General features: G+C 39.6%; 1 protein-coding gene across 4 annotated transcripts in view; it reads left to right on the top strand.

The window, feature by feature from the left end:
• The first annotated feature begins 492 nt into the window (after positions 1 to 492).
• LOC124795151 (cysteine-rich protein 2-binding protein) overlaps positions 493 to 11,181 on the top strand; it is a 176,015-nt gene continuing 165,326 nt past the window's right edge. For all 4 annotated transcript variants that reach the window (XM_047259037.1, XM_047259036.1, XM_047259039.1 and 1 more), the window contains exon 1: positions 493 to 794. In XM_047259037.1, coding sequence (XP_047114993.1) covers positions 598 to 794 — 197 coding nt within the window. In that variant the 5' untranslated portion in view covers positions 493 to 597. The remainder of the gene's footprint in view (positions 795 to 11,181) is intronic.

Raw genomic sequence — 11,181 nt, 5'->3', positions numbered from 1 at the left:
TGAGAGGATGAGCCACAGAAAGACCTTTGCAAGCTAGTCTGTGACAACACAACTGGAACCAGAATGCAGAATTTTGCCATCTATGGAGGAGCATTGTGAGGTCGGTGCATGACCGACAGGGTCCTCGATAGCCAATTTGATGATGATGACGATGATATGTAATAATGTGTCATTGTTATAAATATCATGAAATTTTTACGTACCTAAAGTCTCTTATCTGTATATGTGAATATTTACACCAGTAACAATCTTCGAAATTGAATAAATTATAAATTATACCCAGAAGGTTGCTGTGAGTATTAAAAGATTTCGGTATCTACCCCCAATAGCGCTTCGGGCTGCAGGCACGAGGCTAGCCGATCGGCATCAAGATTTGCTGTCCCTAGACAGAGGTGCTAGGAACGAGTGTGAGCGCTCTTTGGCTGCTGGTAAAAGTGAGAAACTTTGCTCGGAAAGATTTTTTTCGCTTGGGAAATAAGCGCACGTCGAAGATAAAAGCACTACGCGGCTGATTTAAAATGGAGATAGTGTGTTTTGAAAAGATGTAGATGTGCGTTCTAATCAATGTAAACAAGTGCAATACATTTTAAATTAAAAATGAGATCGTGTTTTAAATGCGCTAATGATAAAGAACCGTTTATAACGTGTAATGTGTGTAGGAAAAATGTGCATCCGAATTGTGTAAGTGCAGGAAGATTACCAGGCTCACTCCTAGGGGATGTTTTCTTCGATTACACTTGTTCCGACTGCAGTTTCTGGAAAACTGAAGAGTTCTGGAGGCAGAAACTTTCGTGGTGAGTAAGGAGGATTACAATGTAGGGTGTCGAGTACATTCTGATCCCAAATGAGCGTCATCACTGACAAGAAAACATTTAATGGTCATCATGACGTTGGATGAGTTTATTTGTTGTACATGAAAATATTTTACAAAAATCAAATAAATTTAGAGTTAAAGCCTGGAGATCTCATTAACATTAGAAGTTCTTACGGCAGTTCGCACGCAAAACGCCTCGTCACTGGCACAGTTCATTCGTTTCCAGGGTATTCCAAAACTCATCATTTGCTGTGCTGACGCTGGGGAAATGTGATTTCGGCTGTTTAACATCCATTCTCAGACTTACTCATTTTTTGTTTCACTTACATTTTAGAGTTTTTAGATCGTTTGTTATTTGGGGTTAATTTTTCATGAATGTTGTGATTACAGCGAAATTCGTAGAGAGGCGAAAACATGTAAAATGGTTACACACATAGGCCTACTACCTGTCACTGAAAATATCTAAAGTGCAAATATTCAGGAAAATAGGTGATAAATGAGGTATACAAGCCTAGTTTTGATAAAGAAAGGAAGGAGTGCATGTTGGTGATAGTTCTTTTTGCAGAGTATACATTGCTAGTTCAGAATTTGCTGCTGTTTGAAAGGTTTTGAACTACGAAACTATTGAACGTTGCACGGACCAATACTAGTGATAACCTAAGTGGAAGACAGTGTCAATAATCATAATTATTTATTTTGTTATTTCCTCTCTCAGTAACTTATGTTCAACATTTTGACACTGTGCTGTGAAAGACAAGTATTCTATGACTTGGGATTAATTGGTATCATGATGTGTTGAGAGATGACATATTATTTTGTGATGTGATGAATAAGCCTCACTTGTTCTTCCAGAGGTCATAGTGAACATAATGCTAACAATGATTTAGGCTATATAGATAGGCCACATAGCACTGTATAAGCAAATGTGACAGCCTAAATCTATTTTTACATGGTACTGTTAACAAAATTTGAAGGCAAGAAGGTTATTTTTAATTTGCAAATAGATCTTGTTCATTGTCAGAAATAAGATGGAACATTAAGCACTTGATGTGTCACTCACTTTATTTACATTTCTGTAGAGCTTGGAAACAATGTCAATGTATGCCCAATTGATACTGAATGAGAATTCTTATATCATATGCAGTTCAGATTAAAGTTTTTGAGTGTTTTGTTCTCTCTTACACCTGATAATTGGTATTAGATCGGTCAAAATGTAATTACAGAAATATTTTCAGGAAAGTAAGCTAAGATACAGGGTGGGCCTAAAGTGTTCATACAGTAATCAATATTTGTTGTACAAAAGCATAGGCTGTACAAATTTATGGTTTGTGACAAATCAAAGAATACATTGTAAAGTTTTTGTTGAGATGTCCATTAACTACAACATTGCACCATTTCTTCTGAAAGAATATCTTATTGATGTTCAATTTCAGGTCATACGTTTGACTACATTTCTTGTGTAGTACCAGCAACAACACCTGCTATTATTCTTCTTAATGCATTAACATCAGGTACTCGTGTAGTGTAAATCTCGTCTTTTACATAACCTCACAAAAAGAAACCTAAAGACGTTATGTCTGGTGATCGTGCAGGCCAGCTGGGTCGACAGAAGCGTCCGATCCCACGCGTCGGCTTTGACCCGTGACGTAAGGGTGTTGTGTGTGACGTTATGACGGCGCGGAGTTTGGTTTGTGAGTGTGGCGTGTTTGTAGATGTCGTCGTGTTGTGGTTTGTTGTGCTCTCTGGTGGTAAGTTCAGGGTTTTCGTTTGTGTGATGTAATGGGCTCAGTTTGCTTTTGCTCATTATCCAGAATTGTTAGTGTGTCGGCTGTGTTTGTAGTGGAATTTGTTTCAGTGAGTTAACGATTTTGTGTGAATGTTAATTTAGTGTTGTTCGCTGTACATCGTGTGGTAATTTTAGTAAAATTAATCGGTTGTTGTTTTTGTTCAGGAATGGATATGACGGATAAAATTAACAGTGCACAGGTCAAGGAAGTGTTCGATCCCAATGTATGGCTGTGTATGTTGATATTGGTATCGGGAGATGTTTTTGAGCTATATAGGCCAAGGGAAGTGTTGGATCCTAATTTATGGGATCGGGAGCTGCTGTTGAGCTCTATAGGTCAAGGGAAGTGTCCGATTCCAGATGATATTGTGTTTAGTGGTATTTAGGGAGTTTTGTGATGTCGGTATTTTTCGTCGTTTTGTATGGGGGTGGGTGTCTAAATTTGTTTATATTTAGTTTGCCCCCACCCAATAACACCCCATTTTCCGCCCTTGTCCCATTAGTGTCATTAGGCTTTTTGTGGAAAGTGTATGTGTTTGTTTTTCGATGTATTTTCGTCCTTATAATGGGTACGTACCGACTTTATACGCGTCATATTGGAATCGTGGTTTATGGTCGTTTCCGCCATATTTGTGACGTCATGGGTCAAAGCAGACGGGTGGGATCGGACGCTTCCGTATTTCCGGCCAGCCAATGGGACCATCATTCCCAATCCCCCAGTCACGAAATGTTTCATTTAGAAAATTTCTTACTTGCAATCCCCAATGCGTTGATGTACCACCTTGTTGGAAAATCACATCAGTCAGCAAGTATCTCTGTGGAGGTTCCACAAAACATTGTAACGTAACTGGATAGGTGTTAGCTGTTACTGACTTTTCGACAAAGAAGAAAGACCCAGCGAATCTGTTGTGCATCAAACTGTACCACACATTCACTTTAAGGGAATCCCCAATGTGATTTAATGCTATGAATCCCATATCCTCACATTGTGCTTTCTAACTTTACCAGAAAGTAGCCTCATATGAAAAGCGAATTTGTATAAGATACTCACTGCTGTTATTGATTTGTGCCAATATCTGTTGCAACAGCTACTCGACAAGTTCCATCATCAGGTTGTAATGCGTGTGTTATATCTGGTGCATGAAGTGCAATCTGTTGCGTAGAATTCCTTGCACTGTGGTCCTAGGAGTCTCTAATTTGCAAGATGTATGTTAAGTAAATTTGGAAGGGCTTTGTAAGAATGCCTGTTGTACAACACCAACACTTTCTACACTAATTGAAGGCTGCCCTGCTCGTGGAAGATAGGACACACTGCTGGTCTGATTCCATTTAACAACGGCCATTACAATGCTCTCTACTCATCTAGTACCTGCAACAAAAATATGCAAACAAACTTGATTATTTATTCTACAAGACTTTCGCTCCACCGTGTAGTATATAATATATAAAGTGTGTAGCTTCAAGTATTGATAAGTAGGCTAATTCATAATGACAAGTCACAACAGCATTGCAAACAATGGATGAAGTCACAGTAACACCAGTGCACCTTTCATTATTTAGAGGTGTTATTCCTTTACCTTCAACTGTCAAAAAATGTTGAGTCAGTATCCAATCACATTTAATGGGATTTCATGTTCATAAATGTTAAACTAAAGATATTTTACAATACATTTTAAGGTTTTTCTCATGATATAGCTTGGGTATCTCTTTAATAATGTATAGAGTACATTGTACAGCTATAATAACTGCAACCGACATCTTCATGAAATTTATATTCCCATATTCATTTATCAAGTTCTGTAGATCCCATCAAGGTTTCCATTAACAAAAGAATCGTAGAAACTTGACTTGTACACTCTCTCTGTCTCTAGCGACCTACCACTATACTGCTTCATCCTATTCGTTTTTCAAAATATATTTTCTTGAATTTCATTAGGGTAGAACAGATTCTACATCACTGTTGAGTTACATATCAAACTAAAGCTGAAGCACTTGAAAGCCAACTCTGACTCCTCTTAAAATATGGCTCACGGGGGATATTGAATGTATACAAAGAAGGGCAGCATGAATGGTTTGACACATGGGTTGACTGTCACAGAGATGGTATAAGAACTGGACAAGCAAAGGCTTGAGGATAAATGCAAACTGTCTCATGAAAGCCTACTTAGTTAGTTTCAGGAACCAACTTTTAAGTGATGAACCTAAGATTATACTAAAGACATTTAGACACTATTCCTGTAGGGTCTCAAAGGCAAGACTAGAGTAATTACACTTTGCTCAGATGTGTTTAAGCAATCATCCTTCCTCACTCCACATATGAATGAAACAGGGAAAAAGCAGTAGTAATTTGTACAATGGATAGTGTCGTCTGTTTTACACTTCAGTGTTTGCAGAGTGTGGATGTTGATGTAGGTGTCTGTGTAAATATTTATAATAGTTTGACTGTGGGTAGCAAATGTGCATGCTTCCACAGCGTAACGAGGCTTGAATAGAACAACAATAGTCTTGCTGCTATAGTCGAGTTAGTGGAAGATCATCCCTGATGGCTAGCAGTGCTGTTGCCAGCTTTCAATTCGAAACTGCAAACAGCTGCAGGTGAAAACGATAGCCATCTATAGAACACCAGCAACACTGAGGCATTCCCATAGAGATGTATACAGAATTGTGTTATGTGACTGGTTGAGGTAAATGCATGAGGCACTTACTCCCAGCCCACTCCATCTTCTTATACCAAATTGACTGTAGGTAGGCAAATGTGTAGGGTAACAGCTGCAGGAGAAACTACACCCGGTCTTAAGTACGGGTATTGTAAAACATAGTGCTAGCATAGTCTGGGTAATAGTGGAGATTGACGCACTGGCTGGGGATTTGAATAAAGAGGACCAGGTATTTAAACTTGCGTGACAGACAACAGTATGGTCAAGAATAGAGCTGTAGTGTCGGTAGTGACCTGGATAAGCTATTTGCAACGATGTCATGCACAAATGTGTTTATTTTTTTAATTAAGCAGTCAGCCCTGGATGAACACAGCTGTCATGCAAGTTAACCAGGAACTGACCAGGTTACTGATGACTTCAGGTGGGGTTAATATTGGTGCAGTGTCTGTTGTTGCTATGGGAAGATGGGGATACAGAACACATTGCCTACAACCTAACAGAGTGTGAAAGAGATTAGGTGAACTGCTAGCTGATGAAAAAACATGGGCAGGCACTGTCATCAAAGGTAAACTATTTATAGTTATAACCTTTTTTAGGCTAAATGCCTGATTAAGACATACTGCTTTAAAATGGGTCCAGATAAATGAAGTGTCACACAAAAAATAAGTGTTTAAATAAGCTTACTGTGATACATCAGTGTATTAGAAGACTAAAAAACAAAGGCAATGAACTTTTTTCTGTTTATGTGATGTATAATGCCTAAAGGAATTTTATGTATTACGTCTGTTTGAACACTGTGTAAACACTGGACTCCATGTGTTTAACATAGAAGACTATAAAGTAGCAGCCTATTCCTATTGGAGAAAGGTGTTTTGATGATGATGATCATCATCATCATCATTTAAGACTGATTATGCCTTTCAGTGTTCAGTCTGGAGCATAGCCCCCCTTATACAGTTCCTCCATGATCCCCTATTCAGTGCTAACATTGGTGCCTCTTCTGATGTTAAACCGACTACTTCAAAATTATTCTTAACCGAATCCAGGTACCTTCTCCTCGGTCTGCCCCGACTCCTCCTACCCTCTACTGCTGAACCCATGAGTCTCTTGGGTAACCTTGCTTCTCCCATGCGTGTAACATGACCCCACCATCTAAGCCTGTTCGCCCTGACTGCTACATCTATAGAGTTCATTCCCAGTTTTTCTTTGATTTCCTCATTGTGGACACCCTCCTGCCATTGTTCCCATCTACTAGTACCTGCAATCATCCTAGCTACTTTCATATCCATAACCTCAACCTTGTTGATAAGGTAACCTGAATCCACCCAGCTTTCGCTCCCGTGCAACAAAGTTAGTCGAAAGATTTAACGGTGCACAGATAACTTAGTCTTGGTACTGACTTCCTTCTTGCAGAAGAGAGTAGATCGTAGCTGAGCGCTCACTGCATTAGCTTTGCTACACCTCGCTTCCAGTTCTTTCACTATGTTGCCATCCTGTGAGAATATGCATCCTAAGTACTTGAAACTGTCCACCTGTTCTAACTTTGTTCCTCCTATTTGGCACTCAATCCGTTTATATTTCTTTCCCACTGACATTACTTTCGTTTTGGAGATGCTAATCTTCATACCATAGTCCTTACATTTCTGATCTAGCTCTGAAATATTACTTTGCAAACTTTCAATCGAATCTGCCATCACCACTAAGTCATTCGCTTATGCAAGACTGCTTATTTTGTGTTCACATATCTTAATCTCACCCAGCCAGTCTATTGTTTTCAACATATGATCCATAAATAATATGAACAACAGTGGAGACAGGTTGCAGCCTTGTCTTACCCCTGAAACTACTCTGAACCATGAACTCAATTTACCGTCAACTCTAACTGCTGCCTGACTATCCATGTAAAGACCTTTAATTGCTTGCAAAAGTTTGTCTCCTATTCCATAATTTCCATAATCTTGTAGAACAGACAGTAACTTCCTCCTAGGAACCCGGTCATATGCCTTTTCTAGATCTATAAAGCATAGATACAATTCCCTGTTCCTCTCATAACACTTCTCCATTATTTGCCGTAAGCTAAAGATCTGGTCCTGACAACCTCTAAGAGGCCTAAACCCACACTGATTTTCATCCAATTGGTCCTCAACTAATACTCGTACTTTCCTTTCAACAATACCTGAGAAGATTTTACCCACAACGCTGATTAAAGAGATACCTCTGTAGTTGTTACAATCTTTTCTGTTACCATGTTTAAAGATTGGTGTGATTACTGCTTTTGTCCAGTCTGATGGAACCTGTCCCGACTCCCAGGCCATTTCAATTATCCTGTGTAGCCATTTAAGACCTGACATTCCACTGTATTTGATGAGTTCCGACTTAATTTCATCCACCCCAGCCGCTTTATTGCACTGCAATCTATTGACCATTTTTTCGACTTCCTCAAATGTGATCCTATTTCCATCATCATTCCTATCCCATTCTACCTCGAAATCTGAAACATTACTGATCGCATTTTCACCTACATTGAGCAACTCTTCAAAATATTCCCTCCATCTGCCCAAGGCATCCACAGGATTCACCAGCAGTTTTCCTGACCTGTCCAAAATACTTGTCATTTCCTTCTTACCTCCCTTTCGAAGACTGCTAATTACACTCCAGAATGGTTTTCCAACAGCTTGACCCATAGTCTCCAACCTGTTTCCAAAGTCTTCCCACGATTTCTTCTTCGTTTACATACCTTATTGCAACTACGCTGGGTTCCATTTCTTTCCTGATGTAAAGCCCTACACCCCATTGTGCTATTCTTGCTTTGACTCCTGACAGGTAGACCTTGTATTCTCCCACTTCCTCTTCTTTCTCACCCCTTACCCGAATGTCACTAGCAGCTAAAACGTCCAGCCCCATCTTACTTGCAGCCTCTGCCAGCTCTACCTTCTTCCCAGAGTAGCCCCCATTGATATTAATAGCTCCCCATCTCATTACCATTTGTTTGCCAAGTCGTATCTTAGGAGTCCCTGGTTTGACAGTTAGAGGTGGGACTCCGTCACCTCCAAAGGTCCGAGGCATTTTGCTCTGATTGTTGCCAGCATCATATTTAAAGTACCAGGGAAGCAGGTTGCTAGCCTTACTTGCCCCGAGTCCCATTGGGTTTTACCCCTAACGGCTGAGGGACTAACCGGTGGATTTGGTAGTCTTTGCCGTATGAGCACAAAGGTGACCACGACTCAGAATATGTCCGAGATGCCCAGCCTTATTCCAAAGTAACTGGTATCCCGACTGTCGGGACCACTTACTTGGCCACTCATACGTTGCCCGTGGTTCATGAACTAGGACATGACTACAGGAACCCACACCATGAACCACAGGTGTTTTGATGTTTGTTAAAAATGTTGTCAAGTTTAAATGTATTAAAACCAGCAATTCAAAGCCTGTGCTTGTGAGTTGTTGCTACTATAAAAGTCATTTATAGTTGTTGCAGTGTATAGATCCCACCATGAAATTTTCAAGTATAATTAGAAATATTTGAGTCATTAACATGATATCTGACAGACAAAAAGCAGATAGTCTGTGGAGAGTTTAATATTTATTTTCTATAAAATTCGGTTAAAATAAACTATTTTCAAATAGGAGAACACTACACTAATACACAACAGTTTTGTAGATAAACGCTCAATCAATAATGTATCTATTTATCGAGTAGTGAATGGAGGCCATGGGTGCACAACTAGCCATACTAAATGACTTATCTGGTTATAGTGAATTAGCATAATGGAAAACAAAGGAATTAATGAACAGGCAACAGAAACTTTCTTGGCAGCCTCACAGGAAGCCGACGAGTAGAATGTGTATAATGTGACAGATGTTAATTCCAAATTTTTAACAGCAGCTATCTTAAGAAAACAATGAAGTGTGGCATTAATGAGACTTCAAGACAGTCTTGTATTACAAAAGGAATCAAAATACAGTGTAAAAGGAAAAGGAAATTTTGTGTCAAGTCTGGAACAAACAGAGATTTCCATCTGATTTCATATTACAGAAGTAGTACATTGTGTAAAGGAAAGTGATTAAGAAACCAAAAACTATTCAACCAAAAACTATTCAACCGAAAAGGCCTTGAAAGCCCAATGGTACTAACTAACTGCCATATCATCCTCAGTCCATAGGCGTCACTGGATGTGGATATGGAGGGGTATGTGGTCAGCACATCAACCTCCTGACTGTTGTCAGTTTATGAGACTAGAGCCACTACTTCTCAATCAAGTAGCTCCTCAGTTTGCCTCACTAGGGCTGAGTTCAAGCTGTTTGCCAACAGCGCTCAGCAGACGCTGACAGTGACACATCAAAGTGTTAGCCAAGCTCAACAGCCCTTAATTTCTGTGACTTGAGGCGAACCAGTGTTACACTGCAGCAAGGCTGTGGGCTAAAGAAGTCAAAATACATTTGTTTAGTGTCGGAAATGAATAACTTAGATAAAATTTTCTATATTGGTAGCAGTTAAGAGAGAAACTGGGAAATTAGATAAGGAGTCTGAGGTTTTTTTGTTAAAAAAAAAAAAAAAAAAAAAAAAAAAAAAAAAAAAAAAAAAAAACAGCCAAACAGTAAATAATAGCTGACAGCTAGCCAACTTATTGAGCAATCGCTTCCTGGAAAATGCAGGAGGCTGACATGGACAGTTCAGGAGATGAAGCTATAGAGTACATGTAAGAAGCAATGCCATATACATAATGGGCATATCTCAAATACTCCATGCTCTGTGATAGCAAGTAAGAATGTAGTTAACTCCCTCAATACCAGAAAGAGTTGATAATATCTTGAATAAACTACAGTAATCTTGTTCTCGCTTATATGGAGATAGGATTATACCTGAACAGGAGGAGAAAATTAGAGCCCTTCAGGCTGATTTGGACAGAACGAGGGAGGAACTGAAGAGGTTAAGGGGGGAGGAGGGTAAACAGTGGTGGGAAGTGGTAGCTGGGAACAGGGGCTACAGAAAGAGAACAGTGTCTTACAATTTCCCATTTGGCACAACCAATAGATTTGCCTTGCTACCACAGTTAAGCAAGGAAGAGGCTCCAGTAGATGTAGTTAAGATGCAACAGAATCTCACTAGGAAACCAACTGTTTCAAAACAAGTAGAAAGTAAGAGGAAAGTTCTGATGCTAGGTAGCAGCCATGGAAGAGGCATGGGCCAGATTTTGCAGGGAAAAGTTAGGTGACAGGTACCAGGTCACAAACTTTTTCAAGCCAAGTGCATGTCTTAGACAGGTGGTAGAGGATATAGGTTCCTTGTGCAAGGGTTTCTCAAAGCAGGATCATGTGATGACAGTGGGTGGAGTGGGCAACAGTATTGATAGGAATCAGGGCTACAGTATTGTGTGTGACCTGGTGAAAATAGTCTCTGCAATGACCCATACCAATGTTGGGCTGGTGCCTGCTTTCGTGCGGCTCTGTCAGGAGGGTAAATATGGAGTTGGATCAGTTGCATAGGGCAGCCACTCTGTCAGACATTGGATTGGTTCCTGTTGATGCTATTGATAGGGGGGATATCACAAGGCATGGCCTACACCTCAATAGGAAAGGGAAGGGTAAACTGGAAAGGTTGTTAGTGAAATCCATTAGGGGGGACACTAGTACTCATGGATGTACTACCTCTTTTTTAGACTAATATATGAGAAGTTCAGGCAGGCAGGTGCTAAAGAGGTCCAAAACTCACAATATTCTCACAACAGTAAAGTAAATAATAATGTTACCATATTTAACCAAAATATAGGTGGATTAAAGAAAAAAGTAGATTCTTGCAAAAGTAAAGTAAAAAATAATATTCCGGGATTGAAGAATAAAGTAGATGAGTTCCTGGTTTCTTTAGATGACAGTGAATCTGATAATATAATAGATGTACTATGCCTGCCTGAGCATCACATTGT

This window comes from Schistocerca piceifrons, chromosome 4, assembly GCF_021461385.2.
Source record: "Schistocerca piceifrons isolate TAMUIC-IGC-003096 chromosome 4, iqSchPice1.1, whole genome shotgun sequence".
Classification (NCBI taxonomy): Eukaryota; Metazoa; Arthropoda; class Insecta; order Orthoptera; family Acrididae; genus Schistocerca; species Schistocerca piceifrons.
This window is presented reverse-complemented; position numbering and strand designations above follow the sequence as displayed.